This window comes from Apodemus sylvaticus, chromosome 16, assembly GCF_947179515.1.
Source record: "Apodemus sylvaticus chromosome 16, mApoSyl1.1, whole genome shotgun sequence".
Lineage (NCBI taxonomy): Eukaryota > Metazoa > Chordata > Mammalia > Rodentia > Muridae > Apodemus > Apodemus sylvaticus.
In genome coordinates this window covers 68,327,148-68,345,295 of record NC_067487.1, presented here as the reverse complement: position 1 = coordinate 68,345,295, position 18,148 = coordinate 68,327,148, and the positions used below count along the sequence as shown (strand labels likewise).

Genomic DNA, 18,148 nt, shown 5'->3' with positions numbered 1-18,148 from the left:
AGCCAGACTCATCCTTCCTTAAAGAGCTCTGCAAAGCGGATGGCAAAAAGCCTGTGACTACGGACAGAAGCAAAATTCACACAAGGAGCTTCAGGAAGCTGGAAGAAGTTCATAATTTTGAAAAAGGTTAAGTTTAACTTCAAAAACATCTTTTTATGTGTGTGCTCTGCCTGCATGTATGCACCCCGTGAAGGGCTAGTGCCTGTTCAGGCCAGAAGAGGGCCTCAGATCTCCTAGAACTGGAGTTAGAATGTGAGTGTCTAGTAGGTTCTGGGACCCAAGCCAAGACTTCAAGAGCTGTTCTTAGCTGAGCCACCTCTCCAGCCCCACTCAACTTAGTTTGGGGAGAGCTGCTAGAGAAGAAAGCCATTCCGGATTAAAGGTGTGAGCAAGCAAGAGTCCTGTGCTACAAACTTTAGAACAGGGTTAATTTTTAATGAGGTCGAATCACATCAACATAAGAATGATGAGTGAAATTGAGACTGGAAAGGAAGACAAAGGACCATCGTAAAGACTAAACATCACAAAGGCCTACCTTGTACTGACTACTTCCATGTCTTTTTAAACTACGGTTGTGGGACTAGTCATTTTACAGATTAGTGTATGCCACAGTGATGCTTGCAGGTTTTGTTATTCATTAATACTGAATGCAATAAATACTTTGAGGACGCCTAGGAGGTCTGTTTCCCTTATGGCACAGCTCCTAGTCTGGTTGCTAAAGGCCTGCTGCTGTCCTTTCTGACTCTGTCCAGAGCTCCAAGGAGTCAGCCCTTGCTCCTCGTCCCGCCCCCCTCCATTTCACGTGCTGGAGAGTGGGCGGTAGGAGTACTTCCGGGTGACAGAGGTCAGCCCCGGCAAGATGGCGGCCCCCATGGAGCTCAGCTGCTGGGGAGGAGGCTGGGGGCTCCCTTCGGTCCACAGCGAGTCCCTGGTGGTGCTGGTGAGGCTGCCTCGCGGGCCGGGGCGCGGGAGGACTGGGCAGGCTAGCCGCGGGCTCCGCTGGGGACCGGCGGCCGCCTGCAAGCGTCAGGTCCTGTCGGCCTGGCAGCGCTGTCCCTCCCCGCAGTGGGAGAAGGCACGCGGGCCCCGCGTCCTCAGGCCCTCCTCCTGCAGACCCAGGTCCCCCAAGCGGGAAGCCTGCGCGTCCCCGACGGCGGACGGGGGAGGGGCGCGGGCAGCCGCCGTCTGCCTTAGCGGGTGCAGCTGTCAGAGCCGCGCAGCAGACCTGCTCGACTGCTCTAAATGTCTAAAATCTCTTATTGCAAACTCTGTTTCAGGCTTATGCCAAATTTTCTGGCGCACCCTTGAAAGTCACTATTATAGATAGCACCTGGAGAGGTTCAAGAGGTACAGTATAAGCTCTCACACGCCCCTCCCTCCCCCTTTTAACAGTTGCATCCCTTCTTGCATAAAAGCCAGATAGCCCAAGAGTACTTTGGGCGTCTTGTCTTAGCTTCTTAGAATGACCTTGGCTGTGCGTTGGCTGTATTTGGTCATTCCGAGGAAGTAAATAACTCAAAGTACAAGCCAAATCTGGAATATAGGAGAAACGAAAATGTTTTCTAGAGTTGCCCTTTGTAAAACCCACAGACATTTGTACCCACACTCTCCAATGTGCCAACTGGTGTAGTTTTTAAGGCATTGTAATCTTCAGAATAAATCACAGTGTTTGCTTGTGTGTAAACTGGTTTTTTATTATAGGTGATGTACCAATTTTGACAACAGAAGACAGCATTGTTTCTAAGCCTGCAAACATTCTAAACTTTTTAAGAAAACAGGTGGGTGGCTCCTTTAGAAGTAGATAGTTTTCTGCGTGTTTATTATTATTATTATTATTATTATTTCAGACTGAGTTATATGCAAACCTATGATGGCCGGCCACTATGCAGCACAGACTGGCTTCAGATTCTAGAATCGTGGGTGGGACCCATCACACCTGACCTCCTGTATGACTTGTTTCTAATTCATTATAAGGTGGTTTTAATTATTTGGGCAACTGGGAATGCCTGGGTCTTGACAGCAGAGGAACAAAGACTTGCTTGCTGGTGCCGAAAGGCATGCATTTTACTTTAATTGGAAGTATAGTGAAATATATGTAATGTATTTATTGTGAATTTAATGAAAAAAGGATATAAGATTCAATTTAGCTATCCAGACTTATTCTTGTTGATAACGTTATCACTTTAGTCCTATTGTTACTATACATTTCATGCTAAGTGTGAAACCTGAGTTCCCACCGCATGGCAACTATTTTATCTGATCATTTTTGTTGTTGTTTTGTTTGGCTTGGTTTTATGCTGGGAATTGAGTACAGGGCCTTGTGACTGGTAGACAAACATTCTACCACTGAGTTGTATCCTGAGCTTTGTATTTCTACTTTTTTTAAAAGTTTTTTTCAATATATTTTTATTTACATTTCAAATGATTTCCCCTTTTCTGGCTCCCCACTCCCTGAAAGTCCCATAAGCCCTCTTCCCTCCCCCTAAACCCCAACCACCCCTTCCCACTTCCCTGTTCTGGTTCTGCTTCACTGAGTCTTTCCAGAACCAGGGGCCACTCCTCCGTTCTTCTTGGACATCATTTAATATGTGGATTATGTCTTGGGTATTCCAAGTTTCTAGGCTAATATCCACTTATTAGTGAGTACATATCATGATTGATCTTTTGAGACTGGCTTACCTCAGTATGATGTTCTCCAGCTCCATCCATTTGTCTAATAATTTCATGAATTCATTGTTTCTAATGGCTGAATAGTACTCCATTGTGTATATATAACACATTTTTTGCATCCATTCTTCTGTTGAGGAACACCTGGGTTCTTTCCAGCTTCTGGCTATTACAATTAGGGTTGCTATGAACATAGTGGAGCATGTGTCCTTATTGCATGCTGGGGAATCCTCTGGGTATATGCCCAGGAGTGGTATAGACCCTTGAGGACATCAGTACAGGGGAAAAGTTTCTGAACAGAACACCAATAGCTTACGCTCTAAGATCAAGAATTGACAAATGGGACCTCATAAAACTACAAAGTTTCTGTAAGGCAAAGGACACTGTCAAAAGGACAAAACTTCAACCAACAGATTGGGAAAGGATCTTCACCAACCCTAAATCCGACAGAGGGCTAATATCTAATATATACAAAGAACTCAAGAAGTTAGACCCCAGAGAACCAAATAACCCTATTAAAAAGTGGGGTACAGAGCTAAACAAAGAATTTTCACATGAACTTCGGATGGCTGAGAAGCACCTTAAGAAATGTTCAACATCATTAATCATTAGGGAGATGCAAATCAAAACAACCCTGAGATTTCACCTCACACCAGTCAGAATGGCTAAGGTTAAAAAACTCAGGAGACAGCAGGTGTTGGCGAGGATGTGGAGAAAGAGGAACACTCCTCCACTGCTGGTGGGATTGCAAGATGTATTTCTACTTTTAAAAAGCACTTATCTGATAGTTGCAGGCTTTATGACCTCATGTATCTAAAATGTGAAAATGTAAATATTTATGTAGTAAGTAATGATGTTTAAATATATAAAGAATCATATAAACTTGAAGGTTATAATTGGTTTGTCAGTACTTTAAGAAAAAAATCTTGTACCATTAAAATTTGAAACTTTTCTAAATTTAGAAGTGTCCTTTTTTTGTGGAAAAAAATTATAATGAACTGTATGGTTTTCCTTTCTTGTGAAAAATAATTGCTTTTACTCATTAGCTTTGTACCACGCACTGTGCTCGGAACAAAGGTCATTAATAAGTGTGGAGACAATAGGAATGAGCCGCAAGCCGCTAGCGGCGTTTGGGGTTTTTGGGTATGGTGCATTAAGGAACAGTTTTCATTAGTTGTAATCCTCCCTCTTAATGTCAGTTTTGACATTTGTGAGGGAGAATAGGAATCTTAATTTGTTTATATCTGTTGTCCTAGGAATGTCCTTTGACCTCTGAGAGACTTTTTCTTTTTTTTAATAGAACTATGATGCTGATTGTGAGCTCTCAGCAAAACAAGGGGCGGACACGCTGGCTTACACTGCTCTCCTGGAAGAGAAGCTCCTCCCTGCTGTGGTGAGCAGTTCTGGGTATGCCAGGGTTTTAGTGGCTTGGCTGAAAATTTAGTAGTCTGTTGAGAAAGAACAAAAAGGGTTGGGTGGGTCTTAAAGAGGACATTTCTTGTATTGGTCTTGATCTTTTATATTATAGCAAAACTGGATTCCCCTAGACATTTGACTTCCCATTGAAGTGGATATTCTGCTTTGTTTGTTTGCCTGTTTGGCTAAGGAAACATTCTACCACTGGGTTACAGTCCAGTACAGTAATATTGTTTTGGAAATAAACACTACTGGTAGAAGATGAAACTTTGCCCCATGTGTAGAATTGGTTATATTATAGTTCATTCGTTCTGTGAATATTTCCCAGGTACTGAGATATAGCAGTGAACAAAATTCATGTTTAAAATAATCTTTTATCATGAATCATTTCATCTGGAAAATGTGAATGAAGTTACTTATTCAGAGACAATTATGAAAACACCGTCACATTCATTCAGCCGTGTTTGTTTTGGCAGAACATTCCTATAATCATTTACCTTCCGTTGGCAGCTTCACACCTTCTGGGTTGAGAATGATAATTACTTCACCGTGACAAAGCCGTGGTTTGCCTCTCGCATCCCTTTTCCTCTGAGTTTGATCCTGCCCGGAAGGATGTCTAGAGAAGCCCTGAATAGGATTCTCTTGACAAGGGGAAAACCTCCCCTCTACCATGTCCAAGAAGTGGAAGCACAGGTACAGCCTGGGTTCTCCCAGCAGGCACTCTGTCAGAAGGGGAGAGGTGGCCTTGCCTAGAGATTCTACCTGCAAAGCATTTCTCATCCTTTTTAGATATACAGAGATGCCAAGGAGTGCCTAAATCTCCTATCAAACAGATTGGGAACATCTCAGTTTTTCTTTGGTGACACGTGAGTAAATTCTCTTAAAAGTCATTTTGCCATAAGCCACTGTTTTGACATTTCTACCAGTGTATTTTAAAAAGCACTTGACTTACAGCTTTCTTTGTACTGTTACTATGAAAACATCAGGAACCGCTGCCGCATTGAAAACCCTACCCAAGTATGTGTTCCTGGGCTATAGCCACTCATATTTAACTCAAGAATAAGCTATTTCTTATCCCTTAATAACAACAAAAAGTTGGGCCAGTGATTCTGTTGTGAAAGACAAGATCCCTTCTGAATGAGGCTCCATCCCAGTAGCCACAGAGCTCCTCCTCCCACAGGCCGTCCAGAGCACATGCCTGTTACCCGCTGTATTGATCGTGAAACCCCTGAACACACACGTGTCACCATGCCCTTCCTGGTGAATACCCCGGAGAAAGTCACCCAGCTGTGTCTTAGTCCCAGGGCTTGTGGGTGGTTCTGGATTTGTATTGATAGTTACTGTATAAATATACTCTGTCATTTGTATCATGGGAAAAAAATGTAATTTTGACACATTCCTTTGTATTCAGTGATACGTGAGCTAAAGACAGTTCTTCTATAGCCCCCAAAAGATCAGTTTTCCACTTCAAAGGAAGTTCTGGGGCTTTAGCTGAGTGGCAGAGATCTCAAATAGCTTGCACAAGGCCCTGAGTTCTATTCTTAGCTCAGGATTTACTGGGTTTTTATAGGGTTTTGTTGTTGTTGTTGGCATTAATCTAACATTATCTTAAGGTACTGCATAATGTAGCTATGAAAGTATCTAACATTATTCTCACCCTGCTTCTAGTCCATAACATTTGTAGTTCACAACCTCAGCTTCTTCTGAATAAAATAAATGGTTAGAGTATTTTTAAAACGACTTAGAAGGTAAACCTTGGACTGCCTCACTTTTGGAAACAAAAATGGTAGTAAACCATTTAGAATGTGATTTTTCTGTTAGACTTGACAGATAGTTTGAATCCTAAAAGCGCCTTTAAGTGCCTCTGAAGTGCCCTGAAGAAGACTCCTTTGTCTCCAGGCCTTCCACCTTGGACGCCTATGTGTTCGGTTTCCTCGCGCCTCTTTATAAAGTGCATTTCCCCAGAGTTCACTTGCAAAAGCATCTGAAACAGCTCTCCAACCTGTGCCGCCTCTGTGATGACATCCTGGACAGTTACTTTAGGCACGGTCCTGGAGGTAAGTCAGCATTGCTTCTGTCAATGTTTATTTAAGTTAGGTATTTCAGTAGTGACAGTGCAGAAGTAGAACAAGTTTGTGGATGGTCTTAGATTCTGGTTCATAGCTTCAGGACCTGGTGGTTTTCCCGTCTCAGCTGCTCCCATGTTCTTGTTTACATGGAGACCGAGGCATTTGACTCCCACCACCCTCTGGACTTACTCTTTATGTGTATCTGTAAGTATTGCCCCCGTGAAGTGAGTCATTTTCTCCTAAAAGGTTAAACCGCATGTGTTGAGTCCCTGCTGAAAAGTAGTGTTTATCCTCATTCGAATGGGCGGTCACGTTAAATGATTCTTACCTGCTGCTTGCAGCACTTTCCTTCATGAACAGAGATCAGTAGCAGATTGACTTTGGTGAGGTACATTCCCATGATTCTACTACTTGAAAACTGATTGCACCAAACTGGAGATATAGTAAGTAGGGGCTCTTGGCACTTAGGATGGAACTCTCTGTGACTGGGGCCTTGCGCTTAAGGGACTGGGGCACTAAGTTTGCATTTGTGGAGGTGGCTGGAATTGTCTCTTTAAGGAACAGAAGCTGTGAAGTAGCTGGCTTAGGTAGACGGGCTAGGTTTGTCGTGGGTTGTGCGCTCTATAGATAGGGAGGTCTAGGAAATGGGACGTTGGGATACCAAGTCACATCCAACCTTGTCACGCTGGAGCAGTGGCTGGCAAGCCTGAATGACTACACAGCTCACTTAGACTTCCCAAATTAGAATGTCCTGGGATCAGGCTCAGAAAGTTCTACTTTTAAAAATCTATTTTAAAAATCTACCTTTTAAAATCCTTTTAAGTGTCCTGTGTGCCTGGTGAGTAGATGGTAGGAAGTCGCTGCCTTAGCGAGCTGCCTATGGTCTTATGACCAGTGACTGATGTGTAATGACTAGAGAGAGGCAGCGTGCACTTGAGACCACCATGCCTTTACTAACCACGATGGCTGGCTGCCTGTCATGTCGCTCAGGGTCCTCCATAGATACCGTTTGTGTTTTCCTTTTTGATTTCTTCTGGAGCACTGTTGTCCCTCCTAACTTCCCCCTTGAACCTAAAAGGCTTTTTTTTCCCCTCTCCATTTCTCTTGTTTTCTTTGGGGGGAAGGGGTAGAACAATTGGGAGGGAGGGTAAACTGAAAAGCATTGTTTTCAATATTAAACAGTGTGAAAGTCTTTCAAAGTTCCCTCTCTTTCTCTGATTTCTCTCCTGGCTTCTCAGGCATCTCTCCAGCTGGACAAGAAATGGTAGACGCAAACCTGCAGAAACTCACACAGCTTGTAAATAAGGAGTCCAACTTAATTGAGAAGGTCGGGTTACTTCAATCGTTTTCCTCTTTGTGGGAATGTTGTAATTTGGCTTGTGTGTTCACGTCCTCCTCTTGGTTTCTAGGTGTTTACTTTTCAAAAGGCTGTTTAAATATACTTTTAGCAAAGATTTATTTAATACAGTGTTTTGAAGCCAGCAGTGACCTGATTGCATGGAAGAAAATTGAATAATTGTATTGGTTTGCTTTTTACTGTGTAGTTTGCATTTATCAAGTTGGGTGACACAAACATTGCCTTTAAAGACAGCATGTCAGAAGCAAGGCTTGCTTGCTGTCCTGGCTCTGTCCTCAGATTATCTCTGCAGGTCTAAGCACCCGTGCTCCATCTCCCTTATCAGTAGTGTCTCTCCTCTTTCCCAGTGCCTCCTTCCTTCCAGTCTTCTGGCCGTGGTGTGGTCTGCAGTGTTTTTTAACCAGTTCAGTTATTTTCTTACTTTGGAGAGACTCGATTTGTGAGAGACTCTGAAGGACCCAGGCAGTGGGGAGAGAGCCAACCATGGAAGATTCGAGAAGGATTCTAATTGGGAGTGTGTGAAAGGCTGTGCAGATTCTTGCCAGGTGCCTGATAATCTCACTCTCTTTCACAGGCACTGAACTATAAGAGCCTCGTGGGGTTAGCTCATGCACACCTCCTGGTAGTTGTATGTGCAGATTTTACTACTGTCCCATTTCACACATGTGAAGGTGTGAGCAGCTCCATCACCTGCCAAGGTCTTTAGGCTGAAGAAAGTTGAGAGCACACTTGACCGTAGACACGGCTGAGGCTCCAGCATGAGTGAACTCATTGTTCTCTCCTGTAGGCTGGTGTGCAGACTAAATGAGGCTGTCTGTTTGCAGGGCTGAGGAGGCTTGCCGCTGGCACTCTCGGGATGGCCTTTGTTCCCAGTGTCCATGTGGTGGTATATTTTGGTAGTCTGAGTTTTCATTTTCTGTATGTGGGGAGTTTGTGACCTATGGGGATCTATGAAGTACCCACACAGGCAGAAGACAAGGCTAGGAGCCCCATTACTATCTTGTAAGTATCTACCTTGAGTCTTCATCAGATTATGAAGGTTGTAAGCCGGTCACCAGTATCTGCCCTTGGGTAGGAGGTTTGTGATGGTTGGTGTAACCGTGTAAGGCAGTAGTAGGTCTTAGACACACTGTTATAATTTATAGCAAGAGTCTAGCGCTTAAAAGAAAGACTAATGCCTGAGAAACTTTTCAAGCCACTTGCCACAGTTGTTCTCTGGTCACACCCTTTTCTCATTTAAAAGTGAAAATTAATCTTTTTTTCTGCCTTTTGCAATCCTTGCACATACACACTTTGCTAAAATGTTTTCTCCTTGTGTTGAAAGAGCATCCTGAGAAACAAGGGAAGCTTTAAATATTCTACATTTATGCAGTGCTCTGAAACAGCCTGCCTATTGGGTGAATGATAGGATATTCTTTTCTGCTGCTTTCAAGTCGTTTAAGGAGTGAAGTTGGTAGAGACCTCAACTCCAGATCTGCATCTTGCACCTTCCGTGTTAGTCTCGGTAAAGGTGGTTTGTGAGATCTAAGTGCTGAGCAGTCTGTCCTAGTGTTCCTGGAGTGTGAGTGTGTGTCTCTGAGCTTCCTGGGGTGTGAGTGTGTGTCTCTGAGCTTCCTGGGGCTGAGTAGTCTCTGTCCTAGTGTTCCAGGGGTGTGAGTGTGTGTCTCTGAGCTTCCTGGGGTGTGAGCGTGTGTCTCTGAGCTTCCAGGGATGTGAGTGTGTGTCTCTGAGCTTCCAGGGGTGTGAGCGTGTGTCTCTGAGCTTCCTGGGCATTTTAAATATGCTTTGTATGAATAGTTTCTTGCAGTCAGCTTAGACGTGATCTGTGCTTGGAAGACCTCTAGATCAGACCAAAAGCACATGTGCATCTTTTCCCAGAATCCTTTGGTCTACATACTCTCAATCCGTGTGGGGTGCTTTTGCATGCTGGCCACTCTCAGTTTGGAAAAGAAGTAAAGCTAAAAACCAACAGTGTTACAATAAAAAGACCCGGTTCAAGCTTCAGCTCTGATACTGGCTTTGGGACCTGGAAAAGGGACATCTTTCTGAGCCTCATTTGTTGTGTCATACAGGGCAGGGCTGTGCCTGTTAGTCAGGGTGTGGGAAGATGAGGAGTGCACAAGCATTACACCCGGACTTACTCATAGACGGTGTCTTAAGTGAGGCGCTGATCAAGTCAGTGCAGCAGCGTGTTCTTTTGTGGATCTCACTGTAACTCTGACGGGCGAGTTAGAGCCACATTGCTTTTTATGGATACTGAGGCAGCTGGTATTCAAGGTATGACACTCGTAACTTGAGCGATTGTCAGAGGAAGGTACTCCATCAGTCCTGCAGACACCGGGCCTGCCGTCTTCCAGGCTGTGCACGAGGTGGGGAGGCCACTCTCCACCAGAGTAGAGCCTCGGCTGTGCTCAGATGTGTCTCATACTTTCCACAGATGGATGGTAACCTTCGCCAAAGCCCTCAGCTTCTGCCTCGCAAGCTGCCGACCCTCAAACTGACTCCAGCAGAAGAAGAGAGTAATTCCCTGCAGCTGCTGTCACCCTGACAGTCACAGCCAGCCGCAGCCATTCTTAGGATTGTTGCAGTAATCGCTGATGCCGAGTGTGGAGACCCAAAGAACAGTGTAATGGATTGAAGACTAAAGCAGAGGGAGCTGGGTGTGACTTTCGTTTTAATTTAGGAAAGCTATTATTGTAGCTTGGCAGTGCATTTTAAATTAAGGTGAATGCGAAATGAACTGGGCGGGCGGGTGGGCAGGGTGAGCACGTGGCACTGTATATAAAATCCCGCCTTAGCCGAGGCAGAGCTTTGCTGTTGGTTTAGGTGTTGCTGACCAAAAGCTGCAAATCTGTTCTGAATGTGCACTTTTAATTTATTTAAGTTAATTTATTAACTTAGACTCGTCTCAGTACATAATATGTGATTTTTGGCTGAGACCTTATTCTTCATTTTAGAAGTCTGATGCCAGTTTTAGGAACCAGGAAAAAAAAATAGAAATTATTTCAATAGAAAAGCCTGTATTTAATTTTGAAAAGCAATGAGGAATATACTTAATTATTCTCTCATAAGTCTGTTCCTTTGGCAGTTTAGCACCACGTATGCAAATGTTAAAGGTGGTTTATATAATACCCCGATAATGCGCACATGCACGCACGCACGCACACACGCACACACGCCAGTAGTACTTGCTGATAGGTTTGCTCCAAGCTAGCAAAGGTGATCATGGCAGCCTTAGACCTGTATGTTGTAGTACACTGTTACCTACTTGTCTCATTCTTCTGTCAGCTCCAGACTGGGAGTCGGGTTTGTCTTACTGAACTGTATTGTGCTCCGTTATCTGTAGTCCCCTTGAGATGAGCTGTGGCGAGAGTCCTAATCTGCTTCCGGGTCAGGTCTCAGCGCTCCATTTGACCCCAAGCAGGCTGTTTCAGGATGAGCATATCATGTAGTCATACTCTCTGACAAACTTTCATTTCCTCTGTATTTTTAATTACAGTTGAAGGATCCAAAGGAATGAGGTTTCTAAGACGATTTACAGTTACTAGCTATGAATAAGCCATTGAAGGATTTGCTGTGTGGTAATTTTACATTTAATAGAAACTTGCTGATTTTAGTGGCCGAGGTACTTCTGTTATTGTAAAACTACTTCTGGGATTTTTTAAAATAGGACCATGTTTGGGATTAGGGTCTTACAAGATTACCATGGTGCTCAGAAAATGTTCCCGGCTGCTGTGAGCAGAGCGGAGCTCAGCTGCGTGTGACCCGCATTGCTCCTGTTTGCTCTGTGTTTTGGTAGATGTAAGTCTTAGGTCACAGTAAAGACTCACTCCTGAAAGCTTTAAAGGAGACGAGGTAATCCTCAGAGTCTTGTCCACCTCTTTGAGTACATTTGCATTTAGGACAAGTACTGAATAAGTTTCACAATACTTCTTTAATGAGGGGTGTGCGTCCGTATATGTGTGTGTGTGTGTTTTCTCGTTCATGTGTGCATGTGAGCAAGTGCATGTGATTTAGAGTATGTGATGTGGGGTGAATGTGCTAGTGAGTGGGTTTGTGCATGTGTGTGGGGGTGAATGTGTGTAGGATAAGTGTATATGTCTACGTGTGTGTAGTGTATGTGTGTACAGGAAGTGTGTGAGTGTATGTATGTGTGTGATCTTCTAAGTCAAGTTACAACGGTCTGAAATCTGAGTATATCTGAGTATTGTGTTTTAAAACTAGTGATCAAGAAAGAGGCTTTATTGTCTCTGGGATTGATTTTATATTGAAGAAGGATGATTGACACAATAATCATATATCTGTTTATGCTTTAATCAGGTTAGTCACTTTCAATTATTATTAATAGTAAATGTTCCAAAAAGTATTTGAAGTAGTTTATAATTGTAAAATACATGTAAAAATAGGACAGTTATTTTTGAAAGATAACAATTCCTAAGAGAAAGAACCACATCAACTGTACTAGAGTGTACAATCTCACTCTGTGGGTGATGTTAGAAGGTAATTCTGAGGTAAGTTCCACAGATGTCTGTGAGGAAGGAACATGTGCTTACGTGGTAGAGGACTGCAGAGGACTGTGTTCAGAAGACTCCAGACTTCAACCAAGGCGTGTACTGTACTTTTGTGCACTGAACTCTTCTTAGTCAAAAGGGTTCATTTCAGAATAACAAGCACTTGTTCTTTTTAGTGGAGAGGATGTCTGTAGAGTGACTTGCTTTTTTATGGTCACCCTGCTCTGAGCTGCCCTTAGCCTTACGTTCTGTAGCCCATGTGCTTCAAGACCACATCTGTGCGCTGTCGAACCTGAGCCAGCTGAGAAAGAACTTCCATGTCAGTTACTGAGTGCGGCTTTGTTGGTCTGAGCAAGTGGGACAATTGGAAGCTGTATCTGAGCACAGATACCCCAGGGACCAGGACACTGAGAAGCTCTTAGAAGGAAATCGTTTTTAGACTGCACAAAGGGCCTGAGGTGACCCTGTCAGGATGTTTGTGCAGGAGTTTGCTGGGAAAAGTGGTCCACGGCCTTGACCAACCTGTGAGGTGGCGGTAGAGGAGAGTATGAACGCAGGGACTGGCCCATCTTTATCTTTTGTTGATTGTACAGAGCTAGAAAAAAATTAGTTTGCCGATTCCCACAGGAAAACCTCCCCAGTGGATACTGTCATCACAGTGGTGACCTAACACTGAACCGCAGACAAGGAGATGGGGATTTCTTCAGAACTTGACTTCACAAAAGGCTCACAGTAACAAACTTCAATTTAGGGGTTCTTGGATTATTATATTATAGTGCTAGAGGACTTTTTGGAAGCACCCATTTTAATTTCCAGTTATAATCACTAAAATTTTATAATTGATAAATACAGCAACACAGGGAGCAAAGATACTTAAGTTAGACCTAAGCCAAAATGTTTTCAGAGTCTAAAAATGGGTAAAACTAACATCAACAGAGGCAGAAACTCATGAATATTGTACCATGAATAAAAACCACTTTGTTCAGGTAGCTATATGTGATAACATGGTATACTGCCTCTCAAACATGCACCTACCAAGCTTGCTAAAAATGTGTTTTTGGTAGGGTCAACAGTTTTTCAACAGCCACAACCATAACCACTCAAAAGCAGAATATAAATATTTAAATATGCTTGGGAACTCAAAGGTTGGCTCAGTACTTAAAAGAACTTACTGCTTTTGCTGAGGACATGGGTTCAGGTCCCAGCACCTGTGGCAGGTGGTTTACAACCTTCCGAACTCTAGCTCCAGGGGATCTGCTCCCCTTCCCCCTCCCCCCCCCAGTCTGGAATCTGTGCGCACCTGCACTCAGAATGTTTATGCACCCCCCCCCCACACACATAGACACATAACTAACAGTGAAATACATTTAAATATACATAGCAAGCTGGACAGTGGGGCCATGACATATCTCACTTCCATTTTTGTAATGCTTCAAGAGTCTATAATTATTCCAAAATAAACGGATTTTTAGAAAGCAAACCTAATAGAGTAAGTTTATCACTACTTACATAATCTCTATCTTAAAATTTAACACTGCAGACCTAGTATATAGTTCCAATTGAGAACTATATTATATATTAATATTTTTTTTATTTCATTCTTGAGTTTAAAGAAAAAGCAGTTTAGGTTTCTAACAGATGCTTCCCTGAAGATCTCCCTTGCCTTATGAGAATGTTTCTAACAACCTCACACCAAAACTCACTTTCCATTAAAATATCAAGATGCTTATGATTTTATGTGTCTAATGTGTGTTTTCCCCTATGGCAGCCGAGTTCATAATTGAGGGCAAGATACTTTAAGTCCTCTCCCCTGGCTGGGTGTGGGCTTTCCTCTTTGTCTGCTGTTTGTGTCTCTCTGTGTATTCATAGTGTGGACCTTGTGCACTGACACCACCCTCTGTTGCAGAAGGTGTGACACAGCCATGCACATTTTTTTTTAAGCTCAAAGGGAGTTTGTAATTGACTTTGTGTTGTCCTCATTATTTTTAGAGTTGAAATCGTGAGTAGAGTTGAAATTGTGAGCAGAGCCACAGAGATCATCTGGGCTGAGACAATGTTCTTGGTAAAATCAGATGTTTGTCTCCCCACCCCTGCTTCCGCTGTCGTTCAGTTATGTGAAGTTTATATTTATTTCTTAGTGTTTCCGTGTTTCCTAAACAAACTTTAAAGACATTCATGGTTGCATTAAATCACAGAGCAGTCGTCCCACCCTGGAAGGGTTAACTGAAGCCTCGCTGGATTTCAGAGCACTGCTTTTCATGATGGAAAAGCCAGGGTGACCTTTGTTCTTTGTTTTTAAGTGTTTGTAAAATAGTTCAGTGTGGAAGTTGCTTTTAGGTGTTGTAATCTCTGGGAGCCCAGGACGCTTGTTTTGCACTCAGGACTGTTGTGTCCAAAACAAATGAGGACTCTGGGAATTTAAAAGGCTTAAAAAAACATTTTTCCAGAAAAACAGTCCATGGATTACTTAAAAGAATTAACATTCTTGAACAGCAACATGTGATAAAAGGGAAGCTGGAGCTGATTGCTTGTGACTAGTGAGGGTGTGTTGTGATGGAGGATTGCTTCAGCAGAATAAACGAGCTCCCTTCAAAGGGGAAAAGGTAGTTACTTTTATGCCCTCATTATTATTAATTTGAAGTTATAAGGTAAAAACATTTAGTTTATTCAAGAGCAGATTCTAAGAGGATATTTGGCAGAATATATTGTTCTAATAAGTTTGGAAAATGCTGGATTGTGCAAAGCTGACTTGCTGTAGGCTTTTCAGAACCTTTGATGTGTAAATGTGTGGTTTTGGTTTCCAGCTTCAGAGATGTTTTATTTTATGAGCAAAGAGGACAGTGAAGCAGGCTTCGTGCAGGCGCATGTGGAGGGGACAGACTGAACAGGGCTATGGGCAGGGGTATGCTCATCTCCCAAGAGGGACTCATGGTCTCCACTACGTACCACCATTTCATATACCACTTCCCTGACTTATTTTACTGAGGACTTCTAAAAAGTAGGTGTTTTATGGGATCCGTGTTCTGAGAAATTTACTTAGGGGAACATTGGGTATTTTGTTCTTCGTGCCCATTACAAAGTTTCTGCTTTGAGTGTTTCTCTGGTGATGGTAAGGGTAGCTAAACAGGCTTCATTTCATCCCAGAGTATACACCAGCTCACAGGGAGCCTACGGCCTTTCGTCAGCCTTTGCAACACATAGACACAGTTGCAGGCTCAGCACTCCAGGGCTTGGATGTACATTAGAAGCACAACTTGCCGTTGTGTTCTGAGTGCTGGTGTAATGGCGAGCAGCCGACCACATGAAAAGCTCTCGGATCTTAGCTCTGAGGCTTCGGTTTTCCTCTCAAAGATCAGAGCAGTGCCTGCAATCATGTAGTTTACATATCCTTGGCCATCACGGGACGCGCCCTGCCAGAGCGAGTGTGCAACAGCCTCAGAGAGTCATTTGAGAAGGAGAAGGCCATTCTGGTGCCCTGTTCTTTGGTCCATGGGCTGCTGGCGTCTTGATCTGGTGGAGGAGGGGTATGCACAAGCCTTTAAGCGCATAAAGATGATTTGGGTGTTTCTTATATCTTAGTGTTTTGTAAAATAGAACCTGTCTTTAAGTGAGACTGAAGTTTTGTAGCTTCACTGTAGCTTTCTCGAAGATCAACAGAGAAAAGGACAAGAACTACGCATAATGTTTATTGGCTCCATCTCCCAAGGCAGTCTCTGGATGGGAAACAACTTAAACATCTGTTCTAGCGTGCAAATCCTATAAGCAGCAATGTCGGCCATGGCCTCATATTCTAGCCTTGCCTACTGTGAATGTATTTTCCCTAAAGCTGATGTAGAAATACCCAGAAGTGGAAATGATGGTCATTGTTAAGAATTTATTCTGATAAATGAGAAACTGGATATAAAATAGCTATTTTCTCAATAAAATTTAAAATCACCTGAGTGTCTGTTAATTATTGGTGTGTATCATTTATTCGTCGATGTGGTTGTCTTCCTTGAGATGAACGTTTGTGGCTGAGAAGGTACCAGTTACTGGGTGCTGGGGCTCAGCGGATGAAGTACTGCGTCTTTTCACCCATTTGTCTAGGATAGATGGTGCCATTGTGAGATGTGTACTGCATGCTAAGTGGGTAGATGCCTGCTTTCCAGGCCACAGACGTGCACGCCGTGCCAGGCACCCACGGCGATGCCCGGCTGTTGCTTGTTCATTCCTCACTTCTGTCAGTTTCTCTTCCTTTGCCCTTAGTTGGCCCTCAGTCCAGCACTGCTCCGTTCAGCTGAATGGAGGCATTAAGGAAAGATCACTGTTTTAGGTTGGATGGAAGCGACTGGGTTTTTTTTTTTTCTTAATTGAGTACATATGTGTGTGTGTGTGTGTGTGTGTGTGCGCGCACGCACATGTTCATAAATGCATATGTGGATATGTGGGGTGGGCAGTGCACAGCACAGGCCAGTAAGTAACTTTAAGTGTCATTTCCCAGGCGATACCCACCTTCTCCTGAGTCTCTTACTGCCCTGGAATTCAAGTAGGCCAGGCTCTCTGGCCAGCAAGCCCCAGGGCTCTTCCCACCTCCATCTTCTCTGTGCTAGGATTACAAACTTGGTGTTACCACATCCAGCTTTCTCGGTGTTGGGTCTGGAGATCAGACTTAGGTCTCATAAGCAAGGATTTATTGACTAAACCCTCTCTTCTTCCCCCTACCCCATAGCCTTTTTTAATGGGGTAGGACATGTATCTGTAGATAACATTGTGGTTTATTCATAGCTGTTTTAGGGCAGTCCCTGATAGTAACCTGATAGGTGTCAGCTAGAGTTGTTTTCATTGGACTATAATTAACATGTACCAAAGCGTGGAGCTCTTCTAGGACGTGTTCAGGTAAGTATTTCACTTACTTCAAAAACATCCTTGCTAAGTTTTGTATCCACAAAGAACCTGAAGCGGTGAAGTGGTGAGCCATGGTTGTCACCTTCTTCCTGCAGGAGGGCAGCACTGAGTGCTGCAGTTGAGGGATGGGTGGGATTCCCCTGAAGAAAGATACCGACCTGCAGGACACTGCTGAGAACCATTCAACAAAGAAGTCGAGGAAATCTGACCCTTGATTGCTCGCATCAGAAGATTGACCTTGTCTGATGCTATTTGAGGCACTGTGAATTGCTGAGTATTTCGTGGATGGCAAGCTACAGCACAAATAGTATTTTGCTGTTCCCTTTGCCACAACCACAGCTAATAGTGGGAAAAGTAAAGTTTCACCTGCCTCTATTTGCCCCAGCAGAATGGGGGTGAAGAGCTGAGGGGCCAGGTGGAGAGGTGGCTCAGTGGTTATGCATACTCGCCACTCTTTCCAGAGGACACCAGTTCTGTTCCCAGCACTCACAAGGCTGCTCACAACGCCATCCAAAGCTGCCTCTGTCCTCCTCCCTCAGACACTGCACACATGGTAAAAGTCAAACAGGCAAGACAACCATGCACATAAAATGAAACTTTTGGCTGGGTTTGAAGTGGAAATGGTGGTAAGAGGCCAGGATTTGCCATTCTGTGGTGCGAATCCTAAGTGATGATCTTAGTTAGCCTCTTGGTGATCTCATAAGAGCCTCAGGAGAAAACCATGACCGTCTCTCCAGGTATAAGGGTCAGCCTCCTGGGATGCTTTTCAAGCATCTGATCAAGAGATGAAGGCAGCTTGTACATTATCAAAAACATATTTCTAATTTCTAATGCCACAAACCAAGGCTCCAGAAGTTGCACGTTTCCAAGTGGGGGAGACACTATTAGCTTATGTCCTTTGGAATAAGAATGGAAAGAACAGGTAAACTCTCACATTATAAATATGTTATGGGTTGTTCCCTTAGGCCTCACTGGGGATGGTGACATTCTCAGGAGTTCACTTTTTGAAAAAAGCTATATCTTTTCTGTAGAGGGAAGTGTTGGTATTTCACAATCAGGACTGAAAGCAAACTGACTTACTTGAAGACGTCTCATGATCTTCCAGGTTTGATGTGCAGTATCCCAGTCTCCCCCCCATGGGAGAGAAAATTGTCCTTTAAACGTGATAAACTATTTTTATTTTGGATCATACATAACATCTGGACCCCCTGCTAAAAATGGCTTAGGAAAAGGGGGGGCAGGGT

At 43.6% G+C, this 18,148-nt stretch overlaps 1 protein-coding gene across 4 annotated transcripts; it reads left to right on the top strand.

Moving 5' to 3' along the window:
• The first annotated feature begins 845 nt into the window (after positions 1-845).
• Mtx3 (metaxin 3) lies at positions 846-15,956 on the top strand. 4 transcript variants are annotated; one of them, XR_007973708.1, is made up of 9 exons: positions 846-940; positions 1,278-1,347; positions 1,702-1,778; positions 3,968-4,060; positions 4,594-4,776; positions 4,873-4,949; positions 5,983-6,140; positions 6,494-6,595; positions 7,391-7,479. XR_007973708.1 is itself a non-coding variant. In XM_052159732.1 (9 exons), the coding sequence occupies exons 1-9, from the start codon at positions 860-862 to the stop codon at positions 10,055-10,057; spliced, it is 939 nt and encodes a 312-aa protein (XP_052015692.1). In that variant the 5' UTR covers positions 846-859; the 3' UTR covers positions 10,058-15,956. The 4 variants fall into 4 exon arrangements, 3 of the variants coding, with proteins under 3 accessions (XP_052015692.1, XP_052015694.1, XP_052015693.1); XM_052159732.1 differs by lacking the exon at positions 6,494-6,595 and adding an exon at positions 9,947-15,956; XM_052159734.1 differs by lacking the exons at positions 6,494-6,595; positions 7,391-7,479 and adding an exon at positions 9,947-10,035.
• Positions 15,957-18,148: the final 2,192 nt, after the last annotated feature.

Excerpts from the sequence above, each read along its gene's own strand:
- Mtx3 (XM_052159732.1), top strand. The coding sequence starts at position 860 with ATGGCGGCCCCCATGGAGCTCAGCTGCTGGGGAGGAGGCTGGGGGCTC. Across the intron at positions 1,348-1,701 it reads CACCTGGAGAGGTTCAAGAG|GTGATGTACCAATTTTGACA; the intron begins GTACAGTATAAG and ends TTTTTATTATAG. Across the intron at positions 7,480-9,946 it reads AGTCCAACTTAATTGAGAAG|ATGGATGGTAACCTTCGCCA; the intron begins GTCGGGTTACTT and ends TACTTTCCACAG.